Genomic DNA, 19,097 nt, shown 5'->3' with positions numbered 1-19,097 from the left:
AACTCTCTCACGCTTGATATACGACCAGTCTACGTATGCACACGTGTGAGAGACATTATTTATGGATTTATTAGTAGAACGGATAACATAACTAAACTAATTGATGAAAACAAACTCTTCATTATATATATACACAGGATTAGATGTATTACCACCCGTTCCAATATACGTTTCCGTTTAGAATTATTTTTGTCAGATGACTTGTAGGAGTAGAATAGTATAATTATTTAGTTTTATAATTTGCATGCATTTATATTGAAACGGAGGAAGCAAAATATTATATTTATGTAAATAAAACATTGGTTAGCTAGAGGCATTGGCTGATCATATCTCAATTCTTAAAATTATTTTCTCAAAAACAAAATCAAATATGCTAAAAGAATCAAATTTAAAATTTTAAACTATAGCATCTAGTTTTTATAAAGACAATGGTGATGGTAGCTACATGATGTTTTGTCTTGAAAACATGTGAATGCTGATTGTATCAATTGTTGTTGCTCGGTTGATCAAATAATACACGGAATAATTAATGGATAATTAATTGGTCATGCGTATACGACAACGAACGCAACCGTATTGACCGAAACCCATCCATAAGTGGATATCAATTCGGAAGACTATGAGTCGGTCCACGTTCTAAGCGTTGCCTCCACAGGCCAACCAACAAATAATTCTAATACTTACAAAAATTTCTCCCATTATTGGTGATTACTATTTCAACAACAAACTACGTCGTATGGGTAGATGTCTCCTCAAATAGTATCGTACGTATAGAAGAGACTGTAGAACTCTAGTCATAGATAACGATGGAGAATAATTCAACTAAATGGATTTATTCCCATAACCAATCAAAACTTGACTTCTTTTAATCCTTAATGTACGAAGTCTCTAGTGATATTTATGACTATATATGAAATTATACGGAAACCGACCATATACTTTCAGGTTGTGAATAGGTTTCTAACAAGTGGCTGGACTAATCTCCAATTATACATCAATCATTCTTAACATATAATAAACAATTTGAAAAATGGCTTAATCACAATAATTAAGAAGTACGAAGAGCTACACTTAATTCCAGTATCGATCTTATCATCTTAAGGATGTTGGGCCTCTCTATAGTAATTCATGCTATTGTTAAACTTAAACCTATTGCGGTAACACAAAGGTTTTGAATCTAGTGTCAAGGGCATAAACTCGTTATAGCCATACTATCTATTTTTATTGCATGCAACGCCAAAAAAAAAAAAAAAAAAAAACAAAACAAAAAGCGATTTGGTCATTTCGGTATGAGTATTTTTATCTGTGTTGGATTAGCAAAAAAAAAAAGAAGAAAAATTACTAAGGGGTTTGCATAGTGTCCACTCTAGAATTAGTCGGAGGTGTCGATGAAATCCAAATATCCGAAGCTAAATTTGTTTAAAAATAAAAACTAATATATATCCGCGTTAGTAAACGCCACGACTACACCACCAACAATAGCCTTGACAATGGCTTCCAAAATTGAGACTGCATGCATCAACCAATAATGTGTTCGAGCAGCTCTCCAACCATCGCCGGTCTTCCACCTGCTTTGGTAACTTTGTCATCTTCCCATAATTCAGCTTCATTAGCTAATGAAGATGTGAAAGCAAATGTACGTCTTTGGAAGCAATAGCTCTTCTAGACTCGGAAGTTTATCCAGATTTTGACAGATTTTAAAAATTAAACTTGTGGAGGAAGGCCAATAAAACCTACACAAAAAAAAAAAAAAATGCAATAGACTATGGTAGGTAGACAAGGTAATTAATAGATCGAGGACGTGATTGTGGTGGTCGAATGAACAGGCTCCTAATTAGAAATCTCTAAAGAGTTTTTTCTCCTCCTAATTAGGAGTCTCTAGAAATGCTTCCCTAGATCTTACTTTGCTTTATGCATGGTCTCAAAACCATGTCATTGTAATACTTTACTTATGCATTTTAAACGAAAACCTTTTGTCAAAAAAAGAAATTATTTTTTTTTTAAAAAGAAAAATATTATTGTCATCGTTAAAAAGCTGAATTTCAAACATATGCGCTAATTATATTGGCCTGGTGAATTATTATATCAACAATAGTCGAAAGATATATATAGGGGTGGATCTACATTGGGATTAGTCACGACTCACATCCTCTCACCCTTTGCCTCTATTCCACCAGGTAAAATATTTCGTAATTCGCCACTGTATGAACAGAATAACATATGAATAAGGAGAATATACACAATCGGCCGTATTTGTAAAGAAAATTAAAATATATGGTGAGTGAAGCCCATGCATGCATGTCTCTTATACATATAAAAAGACACGTTACGTCTTTTTCTCTGCATTGTTTGTTTCTCGCTCTCTTTCTCATAACCATAATAATAATTACAAAACATAATAACATATGAGATTACGATTTTTGAATGTACATACACGTGTGCTATCAGTCCACGTCTATATGACTATATCTCTCTAGTCCCCCAATAATACAATAATCTCCGTTTTTCTCGGGGACTCATGTGCATGGTCCAATACGATTGTAATATTTCCATTCGTATCTCATAATAATAGACATATCCCATTTATGTATTAAATTTTGTCCATAAAATCACATAACTAACTACTCCGTTCAAAATTATTTAATATTTAAGATTTTTGCACACAGTTTAAGGATTCATTTAATTTTTATTTTTCCTATACTAAAAAATTTATTTATAATTCATTTAAATATCATTCAGCCAATAAGAAGACAATCTGCAAAATATAAAAGGTCAACAACTATAAAAATTCATTAAATTTTGCATTGAAAATTGAAAACATCAAATAATTCTAAACAAAAAAACCTTCTAAAACATAACAGAGGCAATAATAATCATCCTATCTTTTCAAATTCCGAATACCCTGCCTACAAGCTTTGCATTATTTCCAAACTAGACTAGGGACTTTGTAACATTGACAGATATGATGGTACTTTGATTTCGATTGCAATAATGAATAATGTATATACACGCAAAGGCATACATATACACATACAATAAAGCTTTCTTGCAATTCACCAAAAAAAATAAAGCTTTCTTGCATGCGTGTGTGGAGTTGACAGATGTGAAGGATCTGGCGATGTGGGACACAGAAATTGAATGCACCTCACGTGCACACGATTACTACTTCTAACCCCTTCCCTCTTCTCCTCTCCAGCTCAAGTCCTTTTCGCCATTTTCACAAATCAAATTTGGATCCTACTATTTTAGTTTCAACTCCTTTTAAATTAAAATAGAAATAAACCAATCTTTATCTTTGTATCTATAGTCTAACTGTCTAAGTTCACTTAGAATCTGAATGATAGATCATAGTTACATAGTATATCACTTACAAATCTTAAGTGATTTCTTGATGAATCAAACTTCCAATGGTAATTTAAAAAAGGATATTACGAGCTATTGCTGAATTGTAACAGTTTTCTACAACTACATATCAAAGAGCAGACAAGTAACATGGCAATATGTTCAGACAGACGCACATCTTTGTCATCCTCGTTCATACATCACTTCCTACAAAAGCTTATCAACAAGAAACGCTTTCCTATCACACAAAACCTATTCTCTTGGAACTCCTCTAATTATTGTATCTAATTAATTTGTATTTTACAATGATTACACTGTCTATTATGTGACTAAACTATCTTCACTCAATTAGAACTCTCCTTTGATCTGGCTTCACCATCTTCTCCTCTGTCATTAACAAACAAAAAAACCATTTTAGTAACAAGAAAACAAGTCAAGGAATTACAAGCAACCTCATCTAGTTTGAAGTTAAACAAACTCTGGAGAGATATACACAGCCCTTATCCCTACCTAAAGCTTATAAAAGGGAAGGAGGCTCGGTTTCAGACCAATATCATAATTTCTACTAGACATGTTCACTAGTTGAGGATTGGACTTAAATGTTACTTAGTAGTCTTATGTTTAAGAACCCATTAACAAGTTCCATTTCCATAACATGATTGGAGAAAGCAATCAACATAAACCTGGTAGAGACGAGAAGGCTGGTGAAAGATCTGTTTCACGGCTTCGTTGTCCTTCTAAGATGACCATTGCTCGTTTTGGAGAGCTGATTCTTCCTTTACGCAGTGTCTGTTCTGCAATGTCTGACCGGAGATTCCTATAGCTGTTGTTATCTTCCCTCATGGTTGTAGTGCTCGTTGATACTTCCATGGTTACCAAATTTTTGATTTGCACTTCCCCTGCCACGAAAACTATCTTAAAGCCAATGCAGAATCGTTACCAGAAGCTAGCCTGATTCGAACTAGTTAAAATTACCTAACGCTACAGTTAAAAAAAAGCTCTCACCTTTAAGCGAAGAACCCAGCTTTGGAAGCGAGATCATGGGTCCGTACATATGATAATCAGATTTTAGATATTCCTTCACTTTCTCCGACATTTTTCTCTTATTTTTCTTCACCCTCTCGATCCCCAGTGCCTCAAACCCTAAAATTGGCCCAAATTCACACCATCGATAAGCCAATTTCGGGAAACCCAACAACATATGAGAGTTGAATTCAAGAAATTCAATCATATACGCATTGGATACACACTCCAGACGCATCTTACATTACCTGCCATGGAGACTTCGTCCGCCTTCGATGAATCGGAATTAGACGGCGGAGGCATCTGTATCTGCGGCGGGAGCGGTGGAAAATCGGAAAACAGAGGAGAGAAAAAGTATGCATCGGATTTGAGGTAGGTCACGACACTCGTGACGATTCTTCTGTTCTTCCTCTTGACTATCTTTCGCGCGAACAAGGAAATTTTTCTCTTCGCTCCTTCCATGTTAATTCTTCTGTTCATCTTGTGATTCAGCCAAACGATGGACTAAAAGAGACTACGGAGGACGACGGAGAGAAGAAGAAGAAGAAGGGTTTAAGCGCCGTCTGGTCACACGCGTCGCCATGATCTCACGGTGCTTTGACAGATAGACGCTGAACGAAATGCCACGTGTCCTGCCGAATTAAGCTGTACAGGAAGAAACACTCTCTGGATAAACAGAGAGACTGGAACGAAAAAGAAGGTTCCGTAAACGTTTTAACCTTTATGGGCCTAGCTAAGCCCATTATTTAATATTTTGGTTTATCGTTCTGAGCTTTTTTATTTAGTTTGTTTTGATGGATCAAATTGGAACAACAACAACAACAGAAAAAGTTTGTTTAGGTTTATACAATTCAAAAGATTTTCTTGATTTATCATAAATTATGTGTCAAGCCCATGACAAAAAGAATTTAAAATATACTCCATTTCTTTATTGACAAAACCAACCTGATCATTCGAATTTACAATAAGCGTTTTAGGCTTTTGATAGTGTATATAAAGAGTTTTAGACTATAAATAGTGAGTGTAAATTACAACCAAACTGAACTGAAATGTACTAATAAAAAAAGATCTGAATCAGATGTCGAAAATTACTAAAACTAATAGTTCTACCAAATCTACACAAAAATATATTTAAATATATATAATATTAACTTCATTTAGACTTATTTAAACATTTAAAAACGAGCATATTACAGAAAATATCACACCAAATGGAACTAAACAGAACCAATAAAATGTGATTTTAGACTTGTAATTTAGATCTCTGTTTCCAAAGTTGAGAAATCTGAAAACTCTAACAAACTGGACAAAATGAAAAACTGAATGTCCCAAGTTAGAAAGTAAGTTATAATATTTTTGTTCAGGTATCCACATGAAATTGAATAATATAAATACATAAAGGGATGTATTAATTGCAGGAGCAAGCCGAGAAGCAAAAGCTAGTAAGCAAATGGACAAAAGAGGAGGAATGCACGTTGGATTGTTACTGATGGGTCCAAATCCAAACACGATTTGGAAAGGCCCATTCATCTATTATGCGCGCCCCACTTGCAACCAACCCTTCATCATCATCTCTCCTATCGTCTCTATTTGTATGTATAATGAAAATTCACACGCATATGTTATTGAACTCTAGATTTACGGCATGATCCCCTATATTTTATTCAATACAAATACAGTTTATCATCATTAAAATAGTAAATCATTGCATAAAATAGAGACATCGTTAAAATAATATATGATTTGTTAGGGATGTTGCGCGCCATGTTGGTATCGTTATATTTGGTGTACAACATTTCTGGAAGAATACACATATACATCTACTAACATGGATATTTATTAGAGATAGAAAATCCACGTGGAATACCTAGGCGATCACATGTTTCAACAACAAGGTCCGATGTGACTTTGTAAGATCGTAAATCAATCTACATCAAATCAAAACGGCAGATAGTAGTTACTAGTTGGGGAGCTCGAAACTCATAGACTCCATTCATCTTCTCCTAATTTCTCATTTAACGGGTCCTCTTTATTTACTATAGTAGATTTCAGATTTCAAGGCTCCCACGTAAGCTTACGTAGACACATTGAGTCATTGGTCATCTATGCTTAATTATGTTTTTGCTTTATGGAGTTTTGTTTGCTTCCCTCGTATGTACCATGCAAACATTAAATGGTGGGTTAAACATTTTCTTTAAAAAAATAACCGACATACATATTACGATATTTTTTTGTTTGATAAAAATATTACTATTAGTACTTGACAAGAAAAGAATTCATTTATTTACCTAACTTGGTAACAAATCCACCCGGCGCATTCCAGCATATTTGAAACGTTTACCAAACCGATTAATCAATAATTTAAACAAATCTTTGTTTGTATGTGTTGCGATTTAAAGGAAATCAAGAATTGAATTAAGTAAATCTAGTGCGTATTAAAAAAAAAAAAAAAAATCTAGTGCGTATTTAGACTATGGCATATCGTCTATTTATTAAATATATTCGAAAAAAATTGGTTATAAGAAGTAAATAAGATAAATAAACGAAGGATAAGGAGCAGGGGCGCCATACTTTTCGTGCCAATCAGAAACAGGTTATAAATTCAATGTGTGTGGGGCCAAAATGTTTATCATATGACGTTTTTTTGTGAACCAGACGAGTATGATATTACTTATCTTTCTTAATATGAATCCACCATCTGTGATAATCAATTTACGAATGAAAGATAATTGGTTTCCGGTTTTGTTAAGGGTCAATTTAATATTTATGAGGAAACCAATCCCACATATATATACCCCCGTTACGTGTGGTTGCAATATTATCAAAATCGATAATCAATTATTAGTAATATAAAGGATAAGAATGATTTGCATTCAAATAATGATGTTTGTTTTAATGAAAGTTAAAGTACTATTTCTGTTTTGGTTAAGTGCATGTCAATGTAAACATATTTACGAGGAAACCAAGCCCATATATGTACACTCAGTGTGTACACTCATCTTAACTGTGGTTTCAGTATTATCAAAATTGATATGATCAATATTATAGTAATCAGAAGGTACAGGATAAGCATATAATTGACATTAATCGTTGATATTACAACCACAAATTTTGTTTCTTCCAAATTCATCAAAAACGACTTTGATTAAAAAAAAAAGATCATCAACTAATATTCTTAAAATAGTTGAGAAATTACTTTATTTCGTTATATGAAGAAATTACGCCCATATATACTCCAATCCTCATATATGTTTTCAATATTATAAATTTTGAGATGAATTACTAATACATAGAAGGGAAAATAGCTAACGTTAATCGTTGATGTTAAATGACGACGATTATCAAATTTAAACAGATATGATTAACGTTAAAAATAATTAGCAGTTAATGTTACAGAAAATAGTTGCCAAACGACTTTATGGATGTGGGAATATTAAAAGGGTCTTAACTCTTATAGGCTAATGTACATAAGAATATGGATGTGGGTGAGTTTGCAAACGACTCGAGCCGACTAATAAATGTGATTTATACTATAATCGAGGGAAACAAATGTTTCATGGATACGTGGGTGAAGTATCTCACGTTTTCTTTCTCAAAATGATTTGACGACTATTTTTAAAATAAACTAAAACTAGAGGCTACAAAAACGTAATACAATATGATTTGACGTGTAAAATCCTAACCGACTAAATAAAAATCGCATAAAAAAAAAACAGAGCTTGCTAACTAACCTTGAGTATTGATTACAAATGTGTTGATCACATCTGATATTAATCTATTATATTAAAACAGAAGGATTTTTAGTACTTGCATCTAAATATTCTAAAAGTTTTTTTAAAAAACAATTATTTGAAAACTGTTTTAAAATTATTCTATTTTATTGCGATATTATTTAAAAAAATATATATTTTCTTTTATATAAAAATAATTCCGAAAATTATATATCAATTTAGATAATTGAAGATTTTCTTAATATAAATTATATTTAATATGATTAACGAATATGTTATTGTGTTTTTTTAATCATAATCAATCAGTCAAAAATTTTTATATATTGAAAATTAATAGATATTTATATTATATGGTAATTTGATAGGACAGGTTATGATTTTTTTATAATTGTGGTCTTATGTAGATTAAGTTATCAAAACATGCAAGATATTAAACTAAAAATATTTTAAAATTAATAAATATGTTATTTTATAGTAATATGAACAAATGAGTTATAATTATGTTTTTATAACTACAGTCTTTTTCGCATTAATAAAATGAATACATTATAATTATTTTTTTATAATAATTGTCTTTTTTTTAGTTATTAAATGATCGGGTGATAATTATGTTTTTATGTTCGCGGTCATAATAATACTAACAGAAAAATATAAATATAAATTATATATATAAACAAAAAATAAATCTTTATCACTTATTAAAAAATTATATATATTAAAAATCATAAATTACATTACAAAATTTGATAAAATAAAATCTAGATTTGCTTTAAATTTCATGTCATATTCTTCTTCTTTTTGTTAACATCTTATTATGATCAAACCCACCCCAACAACATAAATGGGGATGGTGGAGAGCAGCATATGGCTCAAATCCTCAAACCACACAAACTCAGACCACGTACGATGTATCCACACAAACTCAGACCACGTACGATGTATAGCGACGGATGGCTCAACAGTCAACACATGCTCTAACCTCCAAGTCCCCAATACATATGATAATGGACGGCATGTATATGCAACATAGGGAAACCGTTGAAAAACTTGCACCAGTAATATGCGCATTTTTTTTCCAAACTTTGATAAATCAAACCTTATACTTGGAATAGAACATTAATCACATATATCACCATACATATTATTCAAGTATGACATAAAAACATAGATATATATATATATATATATATATATATATATATATATATATATATCAAGTGGAGCTTTGTGGCAGTCAATTAATTGGAGTTTGGTAGTGAATCTTGTGACATAGTAACAAGAGATTAAGACCGTTCAAGATATTATTGATGACCGGAAAACGAAAATACACGAAATGCTCCGTATCGTTTATAACTCTTCACACATATCTCCAATTTTACCAACTGTGCTTTCCTATTCTGGGGTTTTCTTCACATTTTTGTAATTAGGGGTCTTAAAGAAAATTCCAAACTTACAAAAAAGTGAAATCTAAGCAAGCCCTTAGAAATATGGTCTTAGAAATATGGTCTTTCGATATTCCATCTTCCTGTCTATCCTATACGAAGTCGATATTCCACCTTCCTGTCTATCCTATAAGAAGTCGAACACATGCGCTCGTTGTGTGTATATATATATATATATATATGTTTAAGGGGCTTATTTCAACAGATTCAAATATATATATAATAAAAATTTGTATGTATCATAAAGACACTATTGACCACTACATTTTATTTTTTAGAAATTTTATTTCTAAAAATAATTGTTTGACAATAGACAAAATAAGTCATCGATGAATAGCAATGTTTTTTATCCTTTTTTTTGAGATTTTTGGCAACATAAATACTAGTACCATCATTGTGTATGATATTTTTTTGGGTTTATTGAAACCTTTTTTAAAAAAAAAAATTGAGCAGGTGTAGTGTTATTTTTCTTATAGTACTGCCTTAATTTTCATTAACTACCGTTATATTATAACAGCAATGTAATTAGTTCATTAATTAATTGTTACATTAATTTTGTTAAAAATTCTGTTAAACGCAGTTAATTATATATGAATTTATTTATTAGTGGGAGTTATATGTTATTAAAACAAGATCAATATAACTGGTTAAACCATGTTAATTCATAAAATTTAGAGTATTTGCATCCTATAGCATAAGTATACAATTATGTGTATGGAAAAATATTAATTTCACATTTTTAGTGATCAAACAACCAAAATCAGAATAATTTCTAGAAAACAAATTTAAATGTCGAATGCAAAGAATTTTCTTCATCTTCGAATTCATATATAGAGTTTACCGGATTTTGTGTCTGTTTTTTTGCTAGATTTCCATTATAAGAAAACAGGTGTATTTCTGATGAAAATTTATGATGATCCAAAAATTTTGACGAATTTCTCAGATAATTTTGACAAAAATATCATTTTTTGAATTTTTCTATATACAAATAAAAATATTTTCTCTTGGAAATTTATAAGAATTTTTTTTAGCATTTTGTCGGAAATTTATGACGCAACATTTTCTTGGAAATTTGCTTCGAATTCCCATAACTCTATCGAATTTATGCTGGAGCTTCATGGAAATTTTATCGGATCTTTGCTGATAAGGTGATGAGTCAGAACCATTGCCATTGTTGCTTTAAGTAGAAGTGAGAAACTAAGAGATAAACATATGCATTAAGTTTAAATAAGAGCATTTGATGATTGCCGCAAATGACATAAAGTTATGTGGTTGCAATTTAACTAAAATCAAAGTTTTAAGATTTGGAAGTTACCTTTGTAATGTACATATATGATTAAACAGTTTATTTGCTGTTTATCTTTTTTTTTTTGGTTATCCGCCTAATTAATTTATCTAATTCTGCTACAAAGTTAATTAACTGTAGATTTTATTATTTATGATAGTTCTATTATTTTAAACACAAAACAAAAATATCTGATTCAAGTGGTTAACTGTTGATCCATGAAAAATCACAAGCTTGACCAATTCAAATAGCGAGTCGATGTTAGAAATATTGCTAAACACTAGGCATGAATGTTCGGTTACTAGCTAGTGTGTGTTTTGGTTAGACCAAAAGTTTTATTAGTACAGGAGTTCCCAAGTATAAACACACTTTTGCCGGGTGTATACGTATATTTTTTTTCTACGCATTAATGAATAGTCAAGAAAAAATTAACTTAAAACTAGATGCGAGAACAATGAAACATGGAAATTAACAACTACTTATTTTGCTGTCAAGACATTAAATACCGAGGCTGATCACATTATAGCATAATTATGATAATAGTTTTTGACCAACCTTTAGCCATTTATTGGTTTTCTTTTTGCTAAAAGATAATAAAAATTTGATTGTTTTACTCATGGCATTGATATGAAGCTTAAGACCTATAACATTTGTATAGTACCACTATTGTACCCAATGTGACATGAATGCGTTTTAATTTGTGGTTTAAAAAACAACATAAAAATATATAGAAAATTAGAAACGCAATAGAAAAATGAGAAGAAAAGGACAAATTGAATAGAAATGAGAAGAGCATATAAAGAAGCCACCGAGAAGTGTAACCATCGTTGCTTCAACTGTAAACCGAACATTAAATGCGTGAGAGAGAGAGAGAGTCCAGCTGTGAGAGCTATGCTATTGCATCAATTGGTTATATGTCAAATAATATAAGTTATTAAAAGAAAAATACATAAACTAATCAGTCAAAACTTAAGAGTATACTAATATTTGAAATTTTGATGATTGGAATACACAGACCTAACAGTATCAGTTTGGTTTACAAGTAATATTTTTTGTTTTGTTTTGTTTTGGCCATTTAGACTGAGAAAACAATGAAGATATCTTCGAAATACCAAAATGAAGGGAATATCTTCATTGCATTATATACCAAAACTCTCATAATATTCTAATCCAACACCGTATATAAAATCCATTCCAAAAATTAGATTATTATGAGTACCTTTGGGGACATCCGATAAAATTAGATTATTATGAAGGTTTTTAAATCCATATCATATAGTAAAATTTTGGCAATGTTAAAACCGGATTTTGATATTGTGATATTAAGAATTATTCATATCAGTGAATTATACATACACATATATGTATTATAAATTTTTTTATGCCTTTTTATAGAAATAGAGATAAATTATTTTAAATTTTTTTGGGTCAAAAAATTATTTTAAGTTATTTCTAATATATCAGATTTAAAAGCTCTAAGGAAAACATTTACTGTTCACCAAAGTAAATGTAGATATCAAATTTGCATTCGCATATGTATGTACAGTACGATTGAACAGAGTCAAAATTAATTGTCACTGCATACAGTCAGTTCGTAATTGCTGTAAAAGTTTTTATTTTCAGGCGAAAAATAATTTCGTTTATTTTGTTGAGACTTAAGAAACAAATAACATTTTCTTCACGGTATTGTTTTAAAATTATTTGAATTTCGTTATAGAGGTAAAGAACACATTTTGGGTCTACTTGGCCCTCCTAGTTTCAATGCTTATATAAGTAACCAGAGCTCGAGGCTCTCAATAATGTCGCATTAACACAACAAGGCTTTTGTAACTTCTGGGGTTTTAATTCTTTCAACGAACTAAAATCTCAGCTAAAAATCTCCATCCCTTTTCGTGAGATCAAAAAGATAACCCCAACGTATAATCTCTCTCTTTTCTTTTTGACTTCCACAAAAAGAGCAACATATTTTTCTCAGGATTGCTTGAAAACTGGAAAAATCTTTAAGGTTATAGATAGACCAATAAGAGGGAGATAGAGATCCCGAATTTCGAGGAGGTAACGAATAAGGATTTGAGAGAAGAACAAGAATGGTTGCTTCTCTATCAGCTTGGCCTTGGGGAAACTTTGGCAATCTAAAGGTTTGTTTTTTATTTCTTAAGAAAAATCAATTTTGATCTGAGTGTTTTAAAAAGGTTTGGTTTCTCTTCTGGAATCTCATATGGGTTTTTGTGTCTTTCTCTATCTGTGAAGTATCTTCTGTACGCTCCGTTAGCTGCACAAGTAGTGTACTCGTGGTCTTATGAGAAAGATTACTCGAGAGCTCTTTGGTGTCTTCATATACTCATCATCTGTGGAATCAAAGGAGTCGTTCATGTCTTATGGAGCGTTTTCCACAACATGCTCTGGTCGAGTCGGACTCTAAGGATTAACCCCAAAGGTGTCGACTTTAAGCAGATTGATCACGAATGGCACTGGTAATTCCTTTAAATTCCAGTCTTGATTTCACTTTTTCATTTTGTTCTCTGTTCTTAAAATACCCTGAAAAACCACCAAAGGTATTGTTTTGATCTATGGGTCTTGTTTTAGGGACAATTACATACTCCTGCAAGCAATAATAGCGAGCATGATCTGTTACATGTCTACTCCCATCATGACGATGAACAGTATTCCTCTGTGGAACACGAAAGGATTCATCGCATTAATTGTGCTACATGTGACCTTCTCAGAGCCTTTATACTACTTTCTTCATAGATCCTTCCATCGTCACAACTACTTCTTCACGCATTACCACTCCTTCCACCACTCATCTCCTGTTCCACATCCCATGACTTGTAAATTTCACTAATTAGTAATCTTTACCATCAAATACTCTGTGTCCTTTGTTTGATGTAATAACATCTTTGGTTATCTTTGCTGCAGCTGGAAATGCAACGTTATTGGAGAATCTTCTCCTCTGTGTCGTAGCTGGAGTTCCTTTGATTGGACCTTGCTTGTTAGGGGTTGGATCAATAAGCTTGATCTACGGATACGCTATCATGTTTGATTTCTTGAGATGTTTAGGACATTGCAACGTTGAGATATTCTCTCACAAGCTATTTGAGATTCTTCCGATCCTACGTTATCTCATCTACACTCCAACGTATGTTTTTTGACGTTTGTCTTACCCTTACTGCAAAGTTTTCACATGTCATTTTTATTTTAAATTAGTTGACATATTTGGATTTGGTTAGATTTATTGGCTCCACTCCTTAGGTTTCTCAATAAAGGCTCTCTAACTTTATTCATTGAATTAGGAACACACGAACGTGAATTTGTCATATTTTACTCTAAGAAGCAAATTTGCCAAGTTTGTATTTGCTGTCAAAAGATGTCTATAGAAAGTAATTGGGGTTTTACGTTTTATAGTTGCATACAACAACTACAAGCTAATGTTTTTACTTGTGATGATTTTTTAAATGTTTAAAAAGCTGATTTTCTTGTTGGGATTATGTAGGTACCATAGCTTACACCATCAGGAAATGGGGACCAACTTTTGTCTGTTTATGCCTCTCTTTGATGTATTGGGCAACACACTTAACCCAAACTCGTGGGAACTCCAGAAGAAGATTCGTTTGGCTGCAGGTAGTTAGCAAAATTAGGGACTTATGTTTAGTTTCGCAGATTTAACCCAAAACTTGAACACATAATGTCACAGACCAAGTATTTTTAGATAGTCTCCTTGTTAAATGGACTTATGTCCCAAGTTATCAAAAAAATAAAAATCATACCAAACTTATGCAACTTTATGAGGAGATATTAGTAGACGTAGTCACGTAGAGTGTGTACTTGTGCAGCCGAAGTGGGTGAGAATTTACTATTTCTGGTCAGAGTCAAATCCTCTGGAGCCAGAACTAATCGAAATGACAGTTTACCCCTTCTTCGACCTCAAAATTACAATTTTTTTTCCTTACCGGAACTGAATTGATCTCCGTGTGCAGGGGAACGGAAGAGAGTGCCGGAGTTCGTGTTCTTGGCTCATGGGGTAGATGTGATGTCGGCGATGCACGCGCCATTCGTGTTCAGATCGTTTGCGTCGATGCCATACACGACGAGGCTCTTCTTGCTGCCGATGTGGCCATTCACGTTCATGGTGATGTTGGGCATGTGGGTTTGGTCAAAGGCCTTTCTTTACAGCTTCTATACACTCAGGGACAATCTTTGCCAGACTTGGGCCGTTCCCAGATTCGGATTCCAAGTAATAACTCTTTCAATTTTGTCCTATTTTCTCCTCCCCTTGAAAACAGAGAGAACAGAGCGTTTTATAGTTTTTTTTTTTTTTTTTTGCAGTACTTCTTACCGTTTGCTACAAAAGGCATTAATAAGCAGATCGAGAATGCGATTCTTGTGGCTGATAAGATTGGAGTTAAAGTTATAAGCTTGGCTGCTTTGAACAAGGTTTGTATCAAAACCGAAATCTCATAAAACAAAGTCTGAAACTTTTGAGTTAGAGTCAAGTCATTAAAAGGGTTGTCTTTGTTTCGGGTTTTGAACAGAATGAAGCTCTAAATGGTGGTGGAACGTTGTTTGTCAACAAGCATCCTGACCTTAGAGTTCGTGTGGTCCATGGGAACACTTTAACCGCAGCAGTGATTCTCAATGAAATACCAAAAGATGTGAAAGAGGTTTTCTTGACAGGAGCCACTTCTAAGCTGGGAAGAGCAATTGCTCTTCACCTCTGTCGCCGGGGAGTGAGAGTTCTCGTAAGGCTCTTACTAATCCACAACAAACTATTGTCTCAATGATACTGTTTCTCCCAAAGGGCTAAAAGATTGTTTGAACATTTGACAGATGTTGACCTTGTCAGTGGAAAGGTTCCAAAAGATTCAGAGAGAGGCTCCTGCTGAGTTCCAGAACTATCTTGTGCAAGTGACCAAGTACAACGCTGCCCAACACTGCAAGGTACCTTATTGATGTCTAACTGGTTTTCATTTTTAGGGTGAATGTAAATGTATATACTTTGGGGAGTCTGAATATATTTGTTTGCAGACTTGGATCGTTGGGAAATGGTTAACGCCAAGGGAGCAGAGCTGGGCTCCTGCAGGGACGCATTTCCACCAGTTTGTGGTGCCACCGATCCTCAACTTTAGAAGGAACTGCACTTACGGGGATCTTGCAGCGATGAGGCTCCCTAAAGATGTTCAAGGACTCGGACACTGCGAGGTATAAAAGAATGCTTGTTTAATAATTAAGTCTTGGTTGTGTTTTTTACTCCATAGGTCCACCGAATTAAACCTCTTGTGTGTGTGTGTGTGTGTATGTGTGTTGTGGCAGTACACGATGGACAGAGGGGTAGTGCATGCGTGCCACGCAGGAGGAGTGGTTCATATGCTGGAAGGTTGGGAGCATCATGAGGTTGGAGCCATTGACGTTGACCGTATTGATCTGGTGTGGGAAGCAGCCATGAAATACGGCCTTAGGCCTGTTTCTTCATCCCAAAATTGAGTAAAGAGAGACCCTTTTGATTGTCATCTTTGACTCTCCCAAGATTGGTCATTCTTTGTACAGGTGAAGGATGCAAGCAGGGGAAACAAAAAGAAAGTAGAATTTCACCTTATGTTATTGTTTTACCTTTTATTAAAGATGTATTCCTCTTTTTAGATTTCCCTGATATTATTATATATATGTGCACCCAATTTCCAAGAAAATTCGACAAACCTTTAATTATTCAGCTTGATCGCTCCACTGGTGGTAGTTAGGACAATCAAAGAACAAAGTGTCTTCAATGTTGCTGTCCTTTGTTACATTTGATTTGATTAGTCATGGCCAATTAACATTTTCAGTTTAGACTTGAGGGTAAAAGAGGAGATAATATCAAAACATCAGACCATCTTTTTAATGTTTTAAGACCAATACTAATCTAACCTTGAAGTCCTCTGCTTCAAGATTAAAACAATGTACTATAAATTTGTTAAAGGCAACACAGAGGAACATAATCGGAGCGGTCAAAGCAGCTGGTAGCTTTTGAATCAAACCAATTGTTTATACTTTATTACAAAAACATGTTCTACACAATCAAAGGGAGAGGAGCTAGAGATCTGCTCAAAGAAACATCTGCTTGAGTACTAAAATGAATGCAGAAGAAAGAGATTATTTTACCACCCCAAAAAAAGAAAAGAAACTCTCCTAATTAGAAAGACACTCATGATATATGATTAACCCTTGAACCGTTCCCAAAAGGTGGCCAAGAAGATCAAGAGGTGAGAGATGAGAAGAAGAATGGAGATGACTATCAAGAAGACACCGAGCTGCCACCATTTCTTCCTTACAAATTTTACGAATCCGAACTTGCAAGACCAACAATCATAGCACAACACACTCCAATCGTTCCTCCACAGCTCACAGTCACTTACTCTTCCGACCATCCCACCGTATAACACCTCCGTCTCCAACGTTGGCCTCTCGTATTTTCTTCTGTACCAAAACGTCGCGTTTAACGAATCCATGTTACATGTCTCCGGTGGCATGCAACATCCACTCTGCAACAACAACATAAATCAAAACAACTTATTGTGTAATCTAATCTACTCGTTTAAAGATGGATCAGAATCGTCTCAAACTATTTGAAAAATCTTGTAAAAGTGTTATTACCAAAACGTGATATATACATATTCAAAACTTGCATATAGTAATATCATTTCTTGATGGGTATCATGTTAGATCAAAGTAAAAACATTTTGATGATTTCAAACCTTGATTGGTGGCATTTTTCTTCTATTATAAGGTTTATTTCTTGGAGATTCGTAAACGAGCTCGTTGCAGGCTCCTTTATCGTAGATACACGATTTGATATTGTTCCAATTCACATCATCCATCACTTTGAGCTTAAACCACGTCGCCGTCGCCGGAAACCGCCGGTTCTGCATCTCGTTGACTCCGGCATACGCCAAACCGATGAACAGCGTCAACAAAAGAATCACAACCATCACCACGAGTGCCGGCATCGGAAACTTCCGTCGTAGAAACAGAGCAACGTTGCTGGCGACGAACACGGCGAGGAGACCGATGCTGGCTAGCGTCTGGACACGTGGAAGACCGAGAATATCTTCGCAGTCGAAGCTACGCATGTAAAGGAGCCACACAGCGTAGCCGAGGAGCGTAAGGGAGAGAACGAAGGTGAAGATCGGAAGTACACCGGCGGCGAAAAGGTTCACGATTGCCACCAACGTTCCAACGGGTGGTTTATCGCTCTGTGACTCCATTTTGTCGGAGCTTTTGGCTTCGGGCTCAGCCGTTGTTGTTGTTGTTGCGGTTGCGGCTGGTTCCTCAACGGGTACTACTTGGGCATTATCAGCCATGAAGAGAGCTCTCTAAGTTAATCCAGATGTGGAAATGTATATATATAACGAGAAGATCATAATAAGTATTGGTGAGTGAGTGAGTGTGTGGTGGGTTTTACAGAGTCAAATGTAAGTTGGAGAGAAATTAGGACACTTTGATCAAGTACAAAGCAGATCCTGCCCGAGAATTTGGTTATGTTCAAACCTATTCTGGTCATTTCCCACTTTATCCATTTATCTAAAACAACTTTCCAAAAGTGTAAGTTTTTGTTTTTGTTTCTGCGTGTGTTATGTGTGTTGATTACTGCCTATATTTAATCCCAGTGCAACATAATTTAGATTGCCAAGTAAAGCCTTTATGTTCATGGATATTATAAACAAAAAAATGCGAAATATTACAAATCAAGATTGATGATTTAGACAAAATATTAAAATCCCAAAATATATAGCTCTTTCTAACCTACAAAATAGGAGCAAATAATATTTTCCTTTAGTTACTATTTTTGGACAACCGAACTAGTCTTCTTTTACATTAGTTTAATAAGAAATAAACAAAATAAAAAAACCTATTTTAGTCCAATCAAGTTAACTTTGAAAATACTATTCATTTTCACTTTTTTTAATTAATGTATTATATACTATAAACAAAATATAGTCGAATAGATTTTTAATTTTTCTTTCACAAAAGTAATGTAAATTATGGAAGCTTCGATGATAAATGCTCTTAACCCTTTTCTGTTTTGTTTTCGTAATTCAATTAATTTCTAATTAAACTCTTATTTATCGTGAGATACATACACTAGATACAAAGTTCATGATTATTGCTTGTTTAAATATATCTAAAAGCTAACACTCCAAAGCAAAACATAAAACATGGAAGTCTAAAATCCCTCCCTTTGACACTGCACCTGGATACACGGGTTCTTCGATTTCCAAAATATATAACTTCTTCTAACCT

General features: G+C 33.6%; 3 protein-coding genes across 4 annotated transcripts; 1 reads left to right on the top strand and 2 right to left on the bottom strand.

Moving 5' to 3' along the window:
- Positions 1-3,456: 3,456 nt before the first annotated feature.
- Positions 3,457-5,000, bottom strand: LOC18016443. Of its 2 annotated transcripts, none has more exons than XM_024156539.1 (4): positions 4,614-5,000; positions 4,348-4,485; positions 4,026-4,253; positions 3,457-3,729 (listed from the first exon to the last, which is right to left on the bottom strand). In XM_024156539.1, exons 1-4 carry the CDS (start codon positions 4,843-4,845, stop codon positions 3,683-3,685), a joined length of 645 nt encoding a protein of 214 aa, XP_024012307.1. In that variant the 5' UTR covers positions 4,846-5,000; the 3' UTR covers positions 3,457-3,682. The 2 variants fall into 2 exon arrangements, with proteins under 2 accessions (XP_024012307.1, XP_006401168.1); XM_006401105.2 differs by having other exon boundaries at positions 3,508-3,729; positions 4,026-4,241.
- Positions 5,001-12,621: 7,621 nt separating this feature from the next.
- LOC18016442 (protein ECERIFERUM 3) lies at positions 12,622-16,523 on the top strand. The gene is made up of 11 exons (XM_006401104.2): positions 12,622-12,961; positions 13,074-13,297; positions 13,410-13,654; positions 13,743-13,962; positions 14,317-14,444; positions 14,801-15,057; positions 15,150-15,257; positions 15,356-15,562; positions 15,651-15,761; positions 15,849-16,022; positions 16,134-16,523. The coding sequence occupies exons 1-11, from the start codon at positions 12,911-12,913 to the stop codon at positions 16,302-16,304; spliced, it is 1,896 nt and encodes a 631-aa protein (XP_006401167.1). The 5' UTR covers positions 12,622-12,910; the 3' UTR covers positions 16,305-16,523.
- Positions 16,524-17,014: 491 nt separating this feature from the next.
- LOC18016440 (tetraspanin-15) lies at positions 17,015-18,157 on the bottom strand. The gene is made up of 2 exons (XM_006401103.1): positions 17,552-18,157; positions 17,015-17,338 (listed from the first exon to the last, which is right to left on the bottom strand). Exons 1-2 carry the CDS (start codon positions 18,155-18,157, stop codon positions 17,015-17,017), a joined length of 930 nt encoding a protein of 309 aa, XP_006401166.1.
- Positions 18,158-19,097: the final 940 nt, after the last annotated feature.

The sequence above is a fragment of the Eutrema salsugineum genome, unplaced genomic scaffold (genome assembly GCF_000478725.1).
Source record: "Eutrema salsugineum unplaced genomic scaffold, Eutsalg1_0 scaffold_2, whole genome shotgun sequence".
Lineage (NCBI taxonomy): Eukaryota > Viridiplantae > Streptophyta > Magnoliopsida > Brassicales > Brassicaceae > Eutrema > Eutrema salsugineum.
The sequence above is the reverse complement of the archived record's forward strand: the minus strand, read 5'-3'. Positions and strand labels throughout refer to the sequence as shown.

Excerpts from the sequence above, each read along its gene's own strand:
- LOC18016442 (XM_006401104.2), top strand. The coding sequence starts at position 12,911 with ATGGTTGCTTCTCTATCAGCTTGGCCTTGGGGAAACTTTGGCAATCTA. Across the intron at positions 13,963-14,316 it reads TATCTCATCTACACTCCAAC|GTACCATAGCTTACACCATC; the intron begins GTATGTTTTTTG and ends GGGATTATGTAG. Across the intron at positions 15,058-15,149 it reads TTCCCAGATTCGGATTCCAA|TACTTCTTACCGTTTGCTAC; the intron begins GTAATAACTCTT and ends TTTTTTTTGCAG.
- LOC18016443 (XM_024156539.1), bottom strand. The coding sequence starts at position 4,845 with ATGAACAGAAGAATTAACATGGAAGGAGCGAAGAGAAAAATTTCCTTG. Across the intron at positions 4,486-4,613 it reads GGACGAAGTCTCCATGGCAG|GGTTTGAGGCACTGGGGATC; the intron begins GTAATGTAAGAT and ends GGCCAATTTTAG. Across the intron at positions 4,254-4,347 it reads GCTGGGTTCTTCGCTTAAAG|TTTTCGTGGCAGGGGAAGTG; the intron begins GTGAGAGCTTTT and ends GCTTTAAGATAG.
- LOC18016440 (XM_006401103.1), bottom strand. The coding sequence starts at position 18,157 with ATGGCTGATAATGCCCAAGTAGTACCCGTTGAGGAACCAGCCGCAACC. Across the intron at positions 17,339-17,551 it reads GAAAAATGCCACCAATCAAG|AGTGGATGTTGCATGCCACC; the intron begins GTTTGAAATCAT and ends TTGTTGTTGCAG.